General features: G+C 35.5%; 1 protein-coding gene across 2 annotated transcripts in view; it reads left to right on the top strand.

Moving 5' to 3' along the window:
- The window catches only part of arhgdia (Rho GDP dissociation inhibitor (GDI) alpha), a 48270-nt gene that overhangs the window by 18354 nt on the left and 10195 nt on the right, over window positions 1–19721 (top strand). For both annotated transcript variants that reach the window (XR_012398353.1, NM_213461.1), the window contains 1 exon segment: window positions 17878–18073. Coding sequence is in view for 1 of the 2 variants with exons in the window: in NM_213461.1 (NP_998626.1) it covers window positions 17887–18073 (187 nt within the window). In the remaining variant the exon portion in view is untranslated.

Raw genomic sequence — 19721 nt, forward strand, 5'->3', positions numbered from 1 at the left:
TTACCCAGCCCTACTTAAAAGATTTAAAAGTGATCAGTATGCATAGCCAGGCAGTACTAGTGTTTACTTTTGGAAATGGACGACTTCTGGACCGACGTTTGTGAGGATAATGGAAAGGTGGCGTAAATGTCCAAATGTAGAGCCAGTGGTTCACGCAGTCAACAGAGTGAGAAATGGGTATGTCTGGAAGACGGAGCCGCATGTAACGAGAGTCTCACTTCTCCTTCCCCAGTAGATTTGGACGTGCTGTTTAATTAACACCAGTGCTCTCCATGGCTACAGTCTCCTGGCTGCGAGATGGCCTTACATAACAATATTAATATCCAGAGCTAGAGGCAATAGGCTACTACGACACACTTTGGATGAAGTGTGATGAAATTAGCAGAGACTTATGAACGGAAAGAAAAGTGCTGCAGGGGTTACTTTAAAACCATTGCAAATCATAAGAAGTTTGAAACCGTTACAAAGAAACTGCAAGTGAAACCCATTAATTGAAATCTCTTGAAACCTCTATTGAAATTTGAGGTGAAATACTTTGTATTGTATCGTAGGATTGTGTTTATATATAGTTTCTTAAATATCCACAATATATTGTTTCAGCATTGCGACTTTCCCATCTGCAGTTGGAACCTCATCATAATACTTGTATGTCATTTAGAGGCAAAATGCTTGTATATCGTGTTGTATCGTATCGTATTGTTTTGTTTATATATAGTTTCATAAATATCCACAATATTTAGTTTCAGCATTGCAACTTTCCCATCTGCAATAGTCACATCATCGTAATACTTGCATATCGTTTTAAGTTAAAATACTTGTATATCGTATTGTATCGTTTTGTTCATATATAGTTTCTTAAATATGCACAATATATTGTTTCAGATTTGTAGCTTTCTTACCTGCAATAGTCATATCATAATTGTTGTATATCCTTTTGAGGTAAAGTACTTATATAACGTATCGTATCGTTTTGTTTATGTATCGTTTCTTTAATATACACAATATATTGTTTTAGCATTGCAACTTTTTCAACTGCAATAGTCATATCATCGTAATGCTTGTATATCATTTTGAGGTAAAATGCTTGTAAATCATATTGTATCGTATCATATTATATTGTTTTGTTTATATATAGTTTCATAAATATCCACAATATGTTGTTTAAGGATTGCAGCTTTCCCATCTGCAAAAGTCACATTATTATAATACTTGTATATATCATTTTGAGGTAAAATGCTTGTAAATCATATTGTATCGTATCATATTATATTGTTTTGTTTATATATAGTTTCTTAAATATCCACAATATTTTTGTTTTGACATTGCAACTTTCCATTTGCAGTAGTCACATCATCATAATACTTGTTTTTATATCGTTTTGAGGTTAAATACTTGTATTTCGTATTGCATCATATTGTTTTGTTTATATATATATATATATATATATATATATATATATATATATATGTATATATATATATATATATATATATATGTTTCTTAAATATCCACAATATATTGTTTCATCATTGTAACTTTCCCATTTGCAATAGTCATATAATCATCGTACTTGTGTATCGTTTTGAGGTAAAAAACTTTAAATATCATATTGTATTGTATCATTTTGTTTATATATAAATTTTTTAATATCCACAATATATTGATTCATAATTGCAACTTTCCCATCTGCAGTTGTCATATCATCATAATACTTGAATATATCATTTTGAGGTAAAAATACTTGTATATCGTATTGAAATGTATCATATCGTTTCGTTTATATATAGTTTCAGAAATATCCACAGGTTATTAGTTCAGGAATGCAACTTTACCATCTGCAATAGTCCCATCATTGTAATACACAATGTATCGTTTTTTTATAGTTGTAGCTTTCCCACCTGCAATAGTCATATAATCATAATTCTTGTATATCGTTTCAAGGGAAAATACTTCTATAACGTATCGTTTTGTTTATAAATCGTTTCCTAAATATCCACATTATATTGTTTCAGCATTGCAACTTTCCCATTTGCAGTAGTCTAATCATCATAGTACTTGCATATTGTCTTGAGCTAAAATACTTAAATATCATATTAGATGGTATCATATCATTTCGTTTATATATTGTTTCTTAAATATTCACAATTAATAGTTTCAGCATTGCAACTTTCTTATCTGAAATGGTTACATCAATATAACACTTATACACTATATTATTACTTAGACCCTATATATCATTAAACTATATTTTTTTGCGGCAAAATACTCATATATATATATATATATATATATATATATATATATATATATATATATATATATATATATATATATATATACATACATACATACATACATACATATATATATATATATATATATATATATATATATATATATATATATATATATATATATATATATATATATATATATATAATTAGTTTTTTCATCTGCAATAGGGTTGTAACAATATACCGGTATGACGGTTTACCACGATTTGAACGTGCACGATTATCATACCATGAACAATTGCATATCAACGGTTTTAAACCTTAAAGACCGAGACAGCCGCCCGCGGCTAAAAATAAGTATTGCTTTTAAATGTTTAATAACTTTTGATCCGCTGATCCGATTCATCCAATTCAAAGATTTTCATAAAGAAGAGAATCTCAGCTGTATCACATAACATTCGCGGACTTTCAGAGGCTCCGGAATCAGTGCGGTTACGTCATCAAAATTTGACAACGCTGATTTGACAAAAAAACGCTCGTCACTGTGTCTCCGGACAAACCAGACATGATACATTGATGCATTGTCCCTCCTCCATGCCCAGATTGGTTCAAACTCGCTATATCACAACCAATAAGCATAGGTTTCACTTTTGTTTGTGGACCAACACTGAGCTTTTTGAACAACACGGAATGAGAGATAGGCATACATTTATGCGCGGCTAAATAAAACGCAAAAAAAAAAAAAAAAAAGTTTTGCATGAAACAATTCTCATACTAAGTACTTTTGCATGCACAGCAGCACAGAAACATGACAAAACAGTGACACAGCAAAGACGAACTGCTGCTCTTGCTGTTTTCAAAAGACGCAAATGAAGGTGCAGCTGTTTGTCTGCATTGCAGACAACCAAATCCAAATCCATATCCACAGACAACCATATCCACGCTGGCACATAAAACCTAAGGATGTTCCATATTGAATCTAGTTTCGTTATGTAACTATTTGTATAGTAAATATTTATATCTATTTTTTTACTGAGGATTTGCACCATGTTTATTTGGACTTTGACACATTATTTCTTATTTTTTTATTTGTTCATTGTACAAGTGGACACATTCTCTCACCTCAGCGGTCAAGATAAGGTCCTGAAAATCTCAACATGCTTACATTTCTTCATCACAACCTAGACTGAAAAAAACAACGCTTTAAATACATGTTTACAGCCATAAACTTGGTATTGCACTTTTGGTCTCCCATTTATCCTGCTTATAAGGAAGGACAGTTTAAGTTTATTTTTGTCTAATCTTAAAAGACCCTGCTTGTTTATTCCTTCTAATTTAATTTATTAAAATGGGAGATTTTTCAGTTTATTTTTATAAAAGACTTCTATAGTTCTATTAAAATGGTTCTTTCAAAAGTTTGTTGAAATAAAACCTTTGTTCAGTCAGAAAACGTGTTCTTATTCTTTTCAGGGTCTTTGCTATGAGAATTACTATTTAATACCGTATACCGCGAAACCGTCAAACCGTGGTATTGTTTTAGACGATTATCATACCGTAAAAAATTCATACCGTTACAACCCTAATCTGCAATAGTCACATCATCATAAATGGAGAAAATATTGGATGGTTTTCTCAATTTAAACCCTACTTGTTTCCAACTACTCTACGATAAAACTTTTTAATGTTATTAGCATCTACCTCAAATTTCAATCCATAATTTGCATTCACAAGAGTTACTTCACTTCTTCATTCCTCTTTAAAACCAAGGATAACCAAGTCTTCAGGGGATACTGATTAGGTTTGTCAGGTAAATCCTCTTTACCTGGCTCCTTTTGACATCCTACCGCTCTTACCGACACTTCCCCCTCACCATCTTTAATTAGTGCTAATCTGAGCTTTATAATCTTGTTGGGTTTATAGTTGCTCAGTAACAAGCCTAATCTCAGGCTTTGTAACCCCTAAACTGACATGTTAGTCTTGCTTAGACCTCCCTGTTGATTTGAGTTTTGGATTATCCCTAATTAGACCGAATTGAACTCACTTTGACAGAAGCAAACGGTCAAATGTCTCCAAGTGTGTAAACTGGCCTAGACTGTTAAATACTGTTACTGTTACTTAGTAAAGCACAAGGGTCTGTTATATTTAACTCATATCTTTGCTCTGTTAGATTTGTCTACGCTTGTAATTTCTTTTAATATTTTTTTAATATGCACTTCCTTTTAAAAGCATCCCAGTTGATCTTAAATTGCGAATTTTTTTTTCAAGTCATCTGATGAAATTATGAAAATGTATACGCATATACACACACAAAAATATATTAAAACTAAATATTGCAGTCCTTTCTTTTCAATATTGTGCAGCCTTTATCAGAGGATCTTTTAAAATAGGTTTTTGACGTAAGCAAATTTTCTTACCGCGATAAATTTTTATCACTATTTTATTTCCACTATTTTGATATAAGCTGCGAAATAGTTTCTAAGTTAAAATAATTTTTAAAAATGTGTTACTTTATATGTGTTCAGAGTAAACAAATTAAATGTTAAAAATATATAAAGTACAGTAACTCGCACTTAACAATAACGTGTCATTAGCTATGTTTCCATCCACCAATTTTTATGTACATTTTGAAAATGCTCATAAAAACGTAAGCCCACAACTGAGGATAAACGTTTTATTCGTTTAGGAAAAAATGCGCATAAACTGCTTCATTCGCACGTCTTTTATGCAATATTCCAGTTTTGTGTCTAAATTTAATTAGCATTTTTTGACGTAAACATAGCTACTATTAACGTTAATGCGTTAAAATCTGAAATTGAGATTTGTAAGAAAAAATTGGTTTATTACAGTCACTATGTATTAAATATTAGTTTAAAATCAAAATAAAAATATTTTTTTTTATTAACACCATTTAATAAAATGATTATGACTGTGATTTTTACATGTTATTAGGCATTAGCTAAAAAATCGTCAACTAAGATTAAAAAAAAAAAWTATATATATATATATATATATATATATATATATATATATATATATATATATATATATACATACATATCGCAAAGATGTAATAAAATTAAATTACATTTGTGCATTGGTTGTTTATTAAATTAGATCTGATGGAGCTGTAGTATCTTAATCCCCGCCTACCCAGTAATTGCTGTTCTGCTATTGGTAGAATGATTTAGTTCTAAATAATGTATTTTACCTGTTTATTTTAATATAATTAAATATATTATAGCTACAACATTGCTAATATTGCTAACATAAAAAAATAGCTAATAAACTAAGATTTTTCTAGGGAAATGTTATATTGTAAGAATTATTGTTATCGCAATACTCAGCAGCAATATTGCATATATTTCTAATATCGAGCCGCCATACTGGGCTTGTTTATTATTACTTTATATTGAACTTTGAATATCACCATATAGCTAACATAGAAAAACAGATAATAAACATAAGATTTTTCTAAGGAAATGATATATCGTAAGAATTATTGTTATTGCAATACTCAACAGCAATATTGCATAAATCATGATATATTGAATTATTAAATATCGGTATATAGCTAACATAAAAAAATGTAGCTAATAAACTTAAAATTTTTCCTGTGAAGTGTTATATCGAAAGATTTTTTTGTAATTGCAATACTCAACAACAATATTGCATAAATTTTTTTAGTTTCAAGCTGCTATTCTGGGCTTGTTTTTCATGATATATTGAATTATTAAATATCGGTATATAGCTAACATGGAAAAACATAGCTAATAAACGTAGGATTTTTCTAAGGAAATGTTATATCGTAAGAATTATCGTTATGGCAATACTCAGCAGCAATATTTCATATATTTCTAATATCTAACTGCCGTACTGGTCTTGTTCATTATTACGTTATATTGAACTATTGAATATCATTATATAGCTAACATAGAAAAACAGCTAATAAACCTAGGATTTTTCTAAGGAAATGTTATATCGTAAGAATTATTATAGCAATATTCAACAACAATGTTGCATAAATTTTTAGTATCGAGCTGCCATACTGGGCTTGTTTATCATGATATATTTAATAATTAAATATCGGCATATAGATACCATAAACATAGCTAATAAACATAGGATTTTTCTGTGGAAATGTTATATCAGAAGAATTATTGTTATCGCATTACTCAACAGTATCGCGTATATTTCTAGTATCAAGCCACCATATTGATCTGATATATTAAATATCGCCATATTAAATATTGGCAAATAGCTAACATAGAAAAACATAGCTAATAAACGTAGGATTTTTCTAGGGAAATGTTATATTGTAAGAATTATTGTTATCGCAATACTCAGCAACAATATTGCATACGTTTTTTTAGTATCGAGCCGCTATACTGGGCTTGTTTATCATGGTATATTGAATTATTAAATATCGGTATATAGCTAACATGGAAAAGCTAATAAACGTAGGTTTTTTCTATAGGGAAATGTTAAATTGTAAGAATATCAAAATACTAACCAATAATACACATAGTTCTAGTATCGTGCAGCCATACTAGGCTTGTTTATTATCAGGATATATGGAAGTATTGAATATTGGCATATGTCTATTATAAAGTAACCTGCCGTGGTTTCCTCAAGAATGTACCTGCTGCTCATGTTTACAGCCATGTTAAATGGCTCAGCCATCATCCTGCTCGCTGTGTGAAATCAGCGCTCTGCTTATTAGCGCTGAAACCACTGCCAAATGGCTAACGGTGTTTGTGCTCGTTTGCTCCGGCAGCTGAAGTGATGTCATGCGGGCATACATGTGTTGTTGTTGTGCTTTTCTGCTGATTCTTCAGCAGAAACCGATTATTTTTCGCCAGTCTTAATTAACTTCTGCCCGCTCCAGAAGGGGACATGAGCTGCTTTTCATTACGCTCTGGTGTTTTTCCTCTTCTGCTTCCCTCAGCCTGTTTAGCTTCTCAACCAAGGGGGTCAGTTTTCATTAAAACTCAAGTATTAATCTTTAAATATTTAAAATAGCTATTAATGTATTCAAAATGTGTTAATATTAGTATGTTTGTGCCACAAAATGCATTTCAACAAGTTCTGTAAGTAGGAAAACTACAAACCTCTACGCATTTTCCAATCATTTACATTAATTCCATTTTAAAAATTTGTACGCCTTCACGCCTCCATGTCTAGGATGCTAATTATAACTCTCAGGCATCATAGAGCCACAGCTATTCCCTTGGTAATGCAATTGTAATGTAAACGGCAATACTGACCATCCCATATTTCTGTTATTTGAGTATATAGATATATAGACTAAATGTCACGTAGGCTATTGTTGTCTATTGGAAGGAATGCTTCAATAGAGTCGCCGTCTTGGTACAGGCTAGCACTCCTTTGCAATTAATGTGGGACCAAGGTGCAGTGGTGGCTTGGCCATTGGGAGTCATGGATATATACCAGACATTGACTGAGTGATTGACAGCTGATATTTCAGTGCTAGAGCAGTAGTGTTGCCAATAGGAAGAGCGCGAAGGCGGGGCAAGCATTTAGGACTTGGCTTTGTTTACTGCAGCAAGTTGACATGACGACTGTTTTAAACTATTCCTGAACGCTGCGTTTCGTGTTTCAAGTGCAGAGATGCATTCTGCGTGAATGTCTCCCGAATTCGTGCATGTGGTGAACATTTTGCAGGAAAAACTGGTCGCATACAACATTTTTTTGCAAAATGGTCGCAATTTCGAGCCCTGTATACACTTAAACAACAGTCCTGTCTGGTTTTTAATTCTGATTGGCTGATAGCCGTGCGATATTCCCATAATAACAGCACTCGCACAAGCTCCGCCCACATTATAACAGCAGGTCAATATACTCACTACAGTTTGACCAATATTGCAGCTGTTGGACAACATCATGTACTTTTGAGGCTTTTTAGGAGAGAATGTTGTTGACGTTCTGCCACAAGTTGGTGACAAAGACCACATAATAGGTCCATAGGGAAGAAAAACCCAAACCACAAATGTAATTTTCAAACCACAGCTAATCAAATCATTATAAAACTGCTACGTGACTTTCTAAGTCGATTTCTCTCTTTTGTATGCTGAAGTGCTGTATTTATACCATAGTAATCTGAAGGTGTTTGCTTTGCTTTGGCCTTTTTTAGGGTTAATTATTGTGATCTCCCGATTGCAACAGAAAACACTGGGAAATCTCTGTAGACTGATGGCATTTCATGACGTTCAGCCTTATAATCTTAAAATGTGTGAGCAAAATCAGCTGTTTTGTCATCACTTTAGACATTACGCTAGAGAATCGTTCAAATACTAACATTACCTCTAAAGTGACGTTATGAATGAATGGCGGAAGAAAGTAGTACCTCATACTAAAGGAATTTTGAGACTCTCTCTGTTTGATTTTCTTTTTTTATATATATACACGATTATGCTGTCGAACTGTTGTATAAACAAATCACAGTTCTAGCAGTGTAATATGGCTTTAAATCAGCACTGGTGGGATACTAAGGCACTCGCCCTGCACCCTCAATCCAACGCACGCCAACTTGTGATCATATCATATATATCTATGATTGGTTAGTCAGTTTGCAAATAATTTTTTTTAAATTACGAACATCATAATTTTACATTTCTTGTCAACATTGATGGATAAAGTGAGTCGATCGCACGGGTATGGCGACAAAGAGCATGTGTTGGTGTGCTAGTGAATGTATTCTCCTTCCCTATTAAATTGAGTCTGGTCCTTATGTCCTGAAATACATCCCTTACACTTCTTTTTTACGGAGGGAGGTATTCGTTTGTGAATGAATTTCCATTATAAACTATTTGTGTGTATCAATGATGTCCAAAGCTAGCCTAAGCCTAGTATTTAGTGCAGGCGTGGCCAACCGTGTTCCTGGAGAGCCGCCTTCCTGCAGATTTACACACCTGAACCAATTAAGTAGGACCTGAACGCCACTTGATAATTACAGGCAGGTGTGTTTGATATGGGTTGCAACTTAAATGTGCAGGAAGGTGGCAGGAACAGGGTTGGCCACCCCTGATTTAGTAAAAATTGGGGGCCACTTCACCTTATGGTCATTGCAGTGACTGTATTATCATTAAAAACGTTACTTGTTGAGCACAAAATTTTAAAACATACAAAATCACGAATGAAATCTTGCTTATAAAATGTTCTGCCGTTCTGCTTTGTCTTTGTTAGTACACCCATACACAGTGCAAAAGTCTGGTCTTTGGTCTTGAGTAGGTGCCGTTGAAGGACTTTTGTCCTTGGAGCCCTGTACCAATATGGTGGCCTGATTGATGTGTGCTCATGGCTCGTATGTGATATCTAGTGTATATATCTATGTTTGGCCTCATTTTAACTGAAATTTAATTTGTTTATTAACACAATAAATCAATTATGTGCTTCCACCTATTGAGAAACTGAAAGCCAGACTCCTAAATTAGATTTTACGATGTTCACTTTATTTGTAAAAAAAAATCAATGCTATTTGAATTAAATCTGTACTCATCAGAACGAGAATCAAAATCGAATCGTGGCATCTGAGTTGATATCCATCCCGTGGCTTTGCCTCTGAAGACATGCTTTTATTTGTTTAGTTTTTTTGTTCGTTTTGTTTTTTGCGCATCGTTAAAAACAACAATTACAATATTATTGTTGACGATAAATATCAGGCAACCAAATAGAGAAGATGTACAGTCTGCATGAAGGTGACTGGATTAAGGACTCGCTTGGTTTAAAGCTAATATGAGGATCATTTTGAGTCTCTCTCTGTCTCCTGATCTTCAAACCCAGCCGCTGTATCCCAGTGCCAAAAATCGCTGGTGAAGAACGACCTCTCTTTTGTTTCTGTCAGGCGAGAGAGCTGAGGCCCCGAATGGAAAAAGCAGAGCCGTGTTATCTGCATTTCTCTCCGAGTCTGGCCAAATCCGAGTGTTGCCAAGACTGAGAAGACCGTTTTCGCCACTTTGAAGACCCTGCTGGAATGCTAAGTTTTTTTATTGATCGTGTAATTTACTCGTTTATTGCCAATTTAATGATACTGAATGGCGCAGGATAGATTTTTCAGCATTTTTATGACTTTTCACCACCAACACTTTCTACGTCTCGTGCTTTTGAAGTGTGTTTGTGAAGAAGTGTTACGCAAAACACACATCTGTCTTTCATACAGCAGACCTACAGGCTGTGCTAGTACATCTCTCTCGGTGGGGATCTCTGCTTTTCGATGTTTACTGGATGTCCTGTTCACCCTTTTTTTTTCATATGTGCGGCATTTGGGTTGTAAAAGTGTCGACTTCAGTACCAGTTAATTGTAAAATTGATAAAACGATTAAATTGATATTTGAGTGCTTGTTGAGCACATGCTTAAACCAGTGCATGGACATTCGGGATGGGCGATATGGAGTTAAAAATTATATCACAATATTTTCTGGGGTTTATTTTGATTTATTATTACTGACGATAACTAGCCATGTGCCGATACCGAAACCCGATCAGATACTTATCTACACATATGTATATCTGGGCTCGGCTCTATACAGTTGAAACCAGAAGTTTACATACACTCAAAAAAAAAGCAACATAACCATTCAAAAAAACTGTCTGATGGTAAACGATTACTATTTAAGGTACGTTAGGATTACCTAAATCATTTGCATTCGCTAAATGCCAGAATAATGAGAGATTTAAAAAAAAAAATTTCAAGACAGTCAAAAGTTTACACACATTTCCTTGGTATTTTTTTTTTAGCTTTGCTTTAAAACTGTTTAACTTTGGTCAAATGTTTTGGTTATCCTTCAAACTATTGTGAGAAGCTTGTGAAATGAATTTTGGCCCATTCCTCCTGACAGAATTGGTGTAACTGAGACAGATTTGTTGGCTGTCTTGCTCGCACAAGCTTTTTCAACTCTGCCCACACATTTTCTATAGGATTGAAATCAGGGCTTTGTGATGGCCACTCCAAAACATTCACTCTGATGTCCTTTACAGCACATTTGAGCTAATTTGGCAGTATGCTTAGGGTTATGGTCTGTTTGGAAGACCTGTTTGTGGCCACGTTTTAATGTCCTGGCTGATGTCTTGAGATGTTGCTTCAGTATTTCTCCATATTTCTCTTTCTTCATGATGCCATCTATGCTGTGGAGTGGACCAGTCCCTCCTGCAGCAAAACAGCCCCACAACATGATGCTGCCGCCCCCATACTTCACAGTTGGGATGGTGTTCCTAGGCGTGTGCTCTTTACCCTTTGTCCTCCAAATGTAACACTGGTCATTATGGCCAAACAGTTCAATCTTAGCTCCATCAGACCACAGGACATGTCTCCAAAAATATGTTTTTTCCCAGTGTAATTTAGTAAATTGTAACCTGGCTTTGTTGTTGATTCTGGCTTGTTGATTTTCCCATGTTGTCACACAAGAAAGCCGTGTGTTTGAGCTTTTCCTTCAATAATATTCTACAGTTGTGCCTCACATTAACTCAAATGTTGTCAATTAGCCAATCAGAACCATCATCTGAGGTGGCAGAGGCAGAATAAACTTATTGTATGTAAACTTGACTTTCATGAAGAGTTACAACAACTTCTCAAACAATATCTTTCTCTCGATATTTTGCTATAAAGCAGAACAAACAAATGTGATCGTCCTGACTTAGCTAAAAGAGAAAAAGATTAGTCATTAACATCTGACTTTTTTAAAATGGTTATGTGCTTTTTTATACAGTGAATATAAACTTCTGCTTTCAACTGTGTGTGTGTGTGTGTGTGTATGTATATATATATATGTATATATATATATGTATATATATATATATATATATGTGTGTGTATATATATATATATATATATATATATATATATATATATATATATATATATATATATATATATATATATATACTTTATTTTAAGTATTTTTAAGTATTTTCTATAATATTTTTTCTTCTGGAAAAAGTCTTTTTTGTTTTATTTCGGCCAGAATAAAAGCAGTTTTTAACCTCAATATTATTTAAGGTCAATATTATTAGCCCCCATTAAGCAATATTTGTTTTGGATTGTCTACAGTACGAACGTCTGGTATACAATGACTTGCGGTTCGTTAACTTGTACTTGCATACGTGTATTAACAAATCTTATCTAATCTAAAGTGTGCAGCCCTAGAATGCGAGTGGTCTTTTGCAGATGCACCTCGTGCGCGTGTGAGTGTGTGTGTCTTCAAAAGCAAACTGAAAGTGATGCAGTTCTGTTATGAGTGCGATTGTGTGTGTGTTTAGCACGCTAATACCATGTAAGGACAGTAACAGCCGCGGCGAGGTGTCTGTATATTAGCAAAGCTGCAGAAGCGGAAACACTGAGGGCTTTTTCTGCATTGCAGCAGCACTGATCCTCTGCAGTCGCTCTCTGGAAATCATCAACACGTCCAGTCACTCAATCACATCTTCATTCTGTAGAGATCACACAGGTTTAGCTGTTTGTCAAAGCTGTATTTGTTTATAAATCACTTTGTGAGTGTTTAGTGTAGTAGTGTTTATACTACATCATTTGATGATGTAATTGTACAAACACCTGCCATTGTTGTTGTGCGATTTATTATTATTATTATTAATATTATTATTATTATAATACAGTCAAAATTATTTATTATATTATTATTATAAATTATTATTATTATTATTATTATAATACAGTCAAAATTATTAGAAATATTTATTTTTATTTGATGCGTTTCTAAACATAATTTAATTTAATAACAAATTTCTAATAACTCATTTATTTTGTCTTTGCCATGATGATACTGGAATTTGCTATCAATCAATACTGACACAACGTCCATTTCTCGCTAACATTTGAGCCCGTTTTTAAACAACGCTGATTTGCCATTGTGTTCACGTGCTCAACAGAAATGACTGTGATTGGCCGTAAAGGTCATCAGTTCACCGAACTCACCACTGTTTACTGAGTGTAAGCACAGATACAGGGACACTGGGGTGTTTTAAAACTCTGAGGATCAGTTATTCATCAGCGAATCACTCTTATGTCAGCTTATAAACAGACCAAATGCTCCAGGTTCCCTGTATCTGTGGTTCTGTATAAGCTGCAACTGTCTTTTCATAAGGCCAGTGAGGAGTCCATTACAGTAATCCATCCTGATGCTGATAAAAGCTTGAACAAGTTTCTGTAAATCCTCACCGAGATATCGAATTGAACCGAATCAATGGCATGAAAATCATAGCCGAACCGTGAAACCAGTGTGCATTCACACCATTACAATATCGTTTTGTGATATACTATTACTATGAATTTACAGTTGAAGTCAAAATTATTAGAAATATTTCCCTTTATTTGATGCATTTCTAAACATAATAGTTTTAATAACTCATTTCTAATAACTTATTTATTTTGTCTTTGTCATGATGATCCTGGAATTCGCTACCAATCAATACTGAAATTTTAAAAACGTCCATTTTCCGCTAACATTTGAACGCTGATTTGCCATTGTGTTCACACGCTTAACCGAAATGACTAATTGGCCGTGAAGGTCATCAGTTCAGCCAACCCACCGCTGTTTACTGAGTGTAACCACAGATACAAGGACACTGGAGTGTTTTAAAACTCTGAAGATCAGTTGATTCATCAGTGAATCACTCTTATGTCAGCTTATAAACAGACCAAATGATTTAGTGTCCCTCTATCTGTGGTTCTGGATGAGCTGCAACTGTCTTTTCAGGAAGGCCAGTGAGAAGTCCATTACAGTAATCCATCCTGATGCTGATAAATGCATGAACAAGTTTCTGTAAATCCTCACTGAGATATCGAATTGAAACAAATGGATGGCATGATAATCGTAACCCAACCGAATCGTGAGACCAGTGTGAGTTCACACCACTAAAATATTGTCTTGCGATATGTTATTATGATGATTATACAGTTGAAGTCAAAATTATTAGAAATATTTTCCTCTATTTGATGCGTTTCTAAACATAATAGTTTTAATAACGAATTTTTATTTTTAATAACTCTTTTATTTTGTTTTTGCCATGATGATACTTGAATTTGCTACCAATCGATACTGGAATTTCAAAAACGTCCATTTCCTGCCAACATTTGACCCGTTTTTTTTTAAACTGCGCTGATTTGCCATTGTGTTAACATGCTCAACAGAAATGACTGTGATTGGCCGTGAAGGTCATCAGTTCACCAAACCCACCGCTGTTTACTGAGTGTTACCACAAATACAGGGACACTAAAGCATTTTAAAACTCCATTACAGTAATCCATCCTGATGCTGATAAAAGCTTGAACAAGTTTCGGTAAATCCTCACTGGAAACAAAGCATCTAATTCTTGCAATGTTTTTGAGATGATGTATGCAATCCTCAGACCTCAGTGTGTCCTTAGGAGCCACGGCTATTGATTTGGACTCGTTTGTATGCACTTATTGCTAATCTAAACAACCTGTCACCATTATATGAATTGCTAAGAGCCACGGATTCAGCTCAGAATCGTCTTTAATGTTCTACTGCAGACCTTCTATAAGTCCTACATATTTGATGACAATGTGGCTGAGCTAACTAATGGGGCTTTTTCCATTTTTAGGTGAACTATCCCTTACGTTTTAGTTTTATATTAAGTATAAAACATCATTGTGTTTGTGCAGGATATGCGAGGCTCTGCAGTGATTGGCTTTGGCCACTAATGCAACAGTGCTGAATACAGATGCCCACATTAGGCCACTTTCTCAAGTCCTTTTCTGTCGCAGCTCTGGCTGGAGCGTTCGTGTGTGTGTGTGTGTGTGTGTGTGTGTGTGCGTGCGCGCGCCTGTGTGGTGAATTCATTTCAAATTCATTAATGTTATTAAAAATTAACATGCAGGAGAAACTAATCACATGACTGTATATGGGTCAGACGGCTGATATTTGGGCCACGTTTGAAAAGGACAACGTTTTTCTTTTTCATTTTACTTTCCCTTAAAGGGATAGTTCACCCAAAAACTCACATTTACTTGTCATTTAATAACCCCCAGTGGTTACAAATAGACTTCTGCCGGTGTCAGGTTTACTAAGTTCTGCTGAAGCTCTTAGCACGATGTTGACCTGAGCTGCAAGATTATTTTAACAGGTATAATATTATAGTTCTTTGTACATGTTCAGAGTAAATTAAGGTTTTAATCAAATTAAATTGCAAAAACATTATAAAGTGCAATTGTTAATAACTATTGTAATTAATGCATTTAAGGGTGCTTTCACATCTGTCGTTCACTTCATTTGGTCCGCACCAAGGGTAATAAATGATACATTGTTGCATTTTCTGCCGTCTTTGGGTCGTTTTCACACCACACTGCTGGCTTTGGTCCGAACCAGTTGAAACGTACCAAAATGCAGTCATCTGACAAAATCCACATCTCTCATTGGCCAGATGTTGTTGAACATGTCCTAAACTGCTTATTGATTGGTCAGAATTCACGTGCGGGAAAATGCCAGTGAACTCCTGCAGGTAAACAAAACCTTTTACTCAGGAGGGACGACTGCGCTGACTGATTGTATGCTGGCTGTAGACAAACTATACATTTTGAGAATGAAGCGCGGCCGCGGCTAGAAAACAATGTTTAATGCATCGCTCGTCACTTCAGGAGGAGACGTGAATTAATTTAGCTAAACTGCGACATGGTCATCTTGCGGAAATATTACCAACGATCCATCAGGTAATGTTTCCCCTCTCTCTCTCTCTCTGTTGGTAAAGTGCTGTCAACAAATGTTTTTTATCCATATCCCATAATGCACAGCGCATCGATCTACGGCAGCTGAATTAGTCCAGAAGTCGCAGTAGTTTTTGCGGTTGGACCTGTTTTATTATGGATTATATTCTCACGACAAACAAACTGCTCCAGGGTTCGTTTGAAAGCGTACCGAGACCACCTCTTCAAGCAGGTCTCGGTATGCTTATTTGGTCCGCTTTTGGTGCGCACTCGAGTGCGATTGCTGCATTCAGACCTGCCCAAACGAACCACACCAAAAGGGAAAACGAACTCTAGTGCGATTCAATCGAACTAAATAAGGCAGGTGTGAAAGCACCCTGAATCAACGGTGAGAAATAGCATTATCATAGATGTTTGGAAGATATTATATTTAAAATGTTTTTAGTTATTATGTGCATTTATTAGTATGTGTAATTAGGCGTTAACTAATGAATTAGCATTAGCTAAGAGTAGCTTTTGTTGACTTTCATTAAGAGTGCTTTCACACCGAGACGTTTGTTTCGGAACCTGGTGCATTTGCCCAGTTAGCGCGGTTCGTTTGGCATTAGTGAATCCCCCAATCGCGTTCGGATCCACGGCAAAGCAATAGGTCTCATTGAATGAGGGGTTCTCAGCTCGATTTAAACGAACGTTGGAGCAGATCGATTGTAGTAAGAAAGCAGAACGAACTAACGAACCAGACTATATCACAGTGTATTAAGGATATTTAATTAAAAAAATAGGGTGATATATCACTCCTACCGGTATATGTGCGCTCAACACAACATAATCATAATGCATAATCATAATGTTGAATATTAAACTGAAATCAGGCTGAAATATTACAGAGAGCTGTTTATCCATTAGGAAAATTGACCGAAATGACCATCTGATTATTTTAATCTTATGATATTTTGTATTAGGCCTGTTGTTTTGTTCATTTGATCTGTTTCAGGATCAGACTGCGGTCCCGGTTCATCTGTTAATTCTCTCTATTATCTAAAGCCTATAATGCAGAATTGTATCAGTTAATAAAACACAGTTATTAAATGACTTAATCCTTTTTTTAAAATAACTTAAAGGTTACAAAAAATGACGGGCTGTCTCGGACGGGTTTTGAACTCAGGTCTCTGGTGTGGAGACTGATGTGTGAACCTTTTGAGTTTACCGAGGGTAAATGATGAAGTTTTGGGTGAACTGTCCCTTTAAAAAGATCTTATTTTGTTTATCTGTCAATTCTGTAACTCTGCATTCACCTGGGGCTTCAGTGTCAAGGCTTGACTGAAGGCGTGTCTGAAGTTGGAGCTGACGCGATCGTCATAGCAGCGTCAGCCAATGAAATTCAGTCAGCAATAGGCCACTGTCTGAGCTGGTGTATTTGCATACAGCGAGCTGATTGGCTGACGCTTCCGTCGGTGCTTAAAGTTGAGCTAGTCCCAACTACTGCAGTGAGCAACGCCTCTAAAGCGGCGCCGACGGATCCACAATGCAGTTCAAAGTGAATGGGAAGCGTTGACGCTGACGCCCCGTGTGAATGGGGCGTAAGGATTCAGATCAAAATAATTCCTGGAGCGTTTGTATTATATCATGCTGTAAATGACTCGTATTTGGTAGTGACAAAATCATACCTTTTATCTGTGTGTGTCATTAAATGCAAATGAGCTGCTGTTCGCCGCCCCCTTCCCTGAAGACTTTCCCTTAACAACCAAAGCACATCTTGCCAGTTTAATCTCTGAAATATACAGTTTTCTGATGCACGGACGTAAAAGCTGACTTCAGTGAACGTTTATAAACCTTAATACACACTCAAAGTTTAAAACGAAGCTGGCTGACTGAAAATTCAAAGTCCATGTTCATGCAGACTATTGTGAAAGCACTTCATCTTTAACATGTGTGTGTTGTTTCTTGCAGCTGTCCATCATGGCCGAGCAGGAGCCCACACCAGAGCAGTTAGCCGCTATCGCAGCCGAGAACGAGCAGGGGGAATCTGTGAACTACAAGGCTCCGGCGCAGAAGAGCCTGCAGGAGATCCAGGAGCTCGACCAGGATGACGAAAGCCTGCGCAAGTACAAGGAGGCGCTGCTGGGCTCCTGCGCTGTGGCTGCAGGTGTGTGTCACTTTCACCACTGTGTCTCTGTGCGCTGACCTACTTTACTGTGCGTTTCTGTGCAAACACGAGCTCATCTCGGGTTGTAGTACAGCAGGTCCTGGACCAGCCTGCATCCCACTGACCTGGTGCACTTTCAGCACACTTTCACTTTTAGCAGCTTTGAGTGCTGGAGCTCCCATACATGCGTGCTTACATCTCAAAGGTAAAACAACCACAGAAGAAGTCCTCTTAAAGGGAGCATTTATACTTAATGCATATCAAACATTAAGCGATCGTTACAATTTCATGATAATTAACCCCGAAAAAAGCAGCGCAATCTCTACCAGACTGCTGTTGTGTTCGCGATAAGGAGGGACGAGGCTGAATCCAGCTTCTTATTGACTCTTTCCGGTCCACCTTAAAAACCGTGACGCTTCCGTTTTTCAGCTTCGCGCTCCAGAAAACACAAGTTTTAATCTAAACGTAAAGGCTTATTATGCTGTTCTGGCGCCATAATGTGGAAAAAAAAAACGTCAACCCTCTTTGATCTACTACACTAATAGCAGGCTAATCGCCGCCAATGAGCTCTCTCAGAATTGTATATATTTTAAAATAGGCTCTATTCTTATAATTAAACTGCTTAGTTGCAATCTAAACAACTACATTCTCCATCCTACATTCTCCAACTACATTCTGCGTGCGTGTATATATATATATATATATATATATATATATATATATATATATATATATATATATATATATATATATATATAGATAGAGATAGAGATATGTGTGTGCGTGTGTGTGTGTGTGTATATATATATATATATATACATACATACATACATACATGAGCAATTCCGTGCAAATGTCAATCTTGCCATAAAGAAAATTTAGTTTTCACCAAAATACGGAAACTGTTTTTTTATTTATTTATTTTATTTTTTGGTTCAAGTATTTTACAGTACTTTAGAAATACTTAAAATGCACCTGTCAATGTTTCCAAACTAATCTATTTGATTTAGCGAAGTCAGACAAGTGGCAATTTCACATCTGTCACATCCATAACAAAGACATGTCACATCCATAACGCTGGAATTGCTCATATATATATATATATATATGCGCGGTTAACCATCATTCCGTTTGATTTCTTGCTTTATCACCGCGGTAACAGAAAATCTGTTACCTTCACCGCCCTATTCCCAGTGCTGCGTTGTTGCAGGCAGAAGGGCTTCCGCTGTGTAAAACATGCCAGATTAGTTGTTAGTTCATTCCGCTCTGTTGACCCCTGAAATAGAGACTAAGCCGAGGGAATATGAATGAATATAAAGTTCTGTCTGTGAAACAGCACTTGGGAAATATTTGAGAGTTAACTTCACATGAGAGCTAATCATCGGTCTCAATGTCAGACAAACATTCTCGCTTCTAATGTCACATTTTAGAGTCATTAAAGTAAAACTCAGCATTAAATTAAACTTTAAAATCCAGCATGATTACAAACATCATGAACTTTATTAAACTCTCTCTCGATCCCTCTCGCGTTTGCTGAAGTTTTAATTGCAGGTCCAGTTCTGATCTTATGTTGTTGTTTTTTTAATAACCGGAGCTTGTGTTTTGGGGGCGTTGAGCGTTGCTCAGAGCAGTCAGCGTGTGCTTTTGC

This window comes from Danio rerio, chromosome 3, assembly GCF_049306965.1.
Source record: "Danio rerio strain Tuebingen ecotype United States chromosome 3, GRCz12tu, whole genome shotgun sequence".
NCBI classification, from domain to species: domain Eukaryota; kingdom Metazoa; phylum Chordata; class Actinopteri; order Cypriniformes; family Danionidae; genus Danio; species Danio rerio.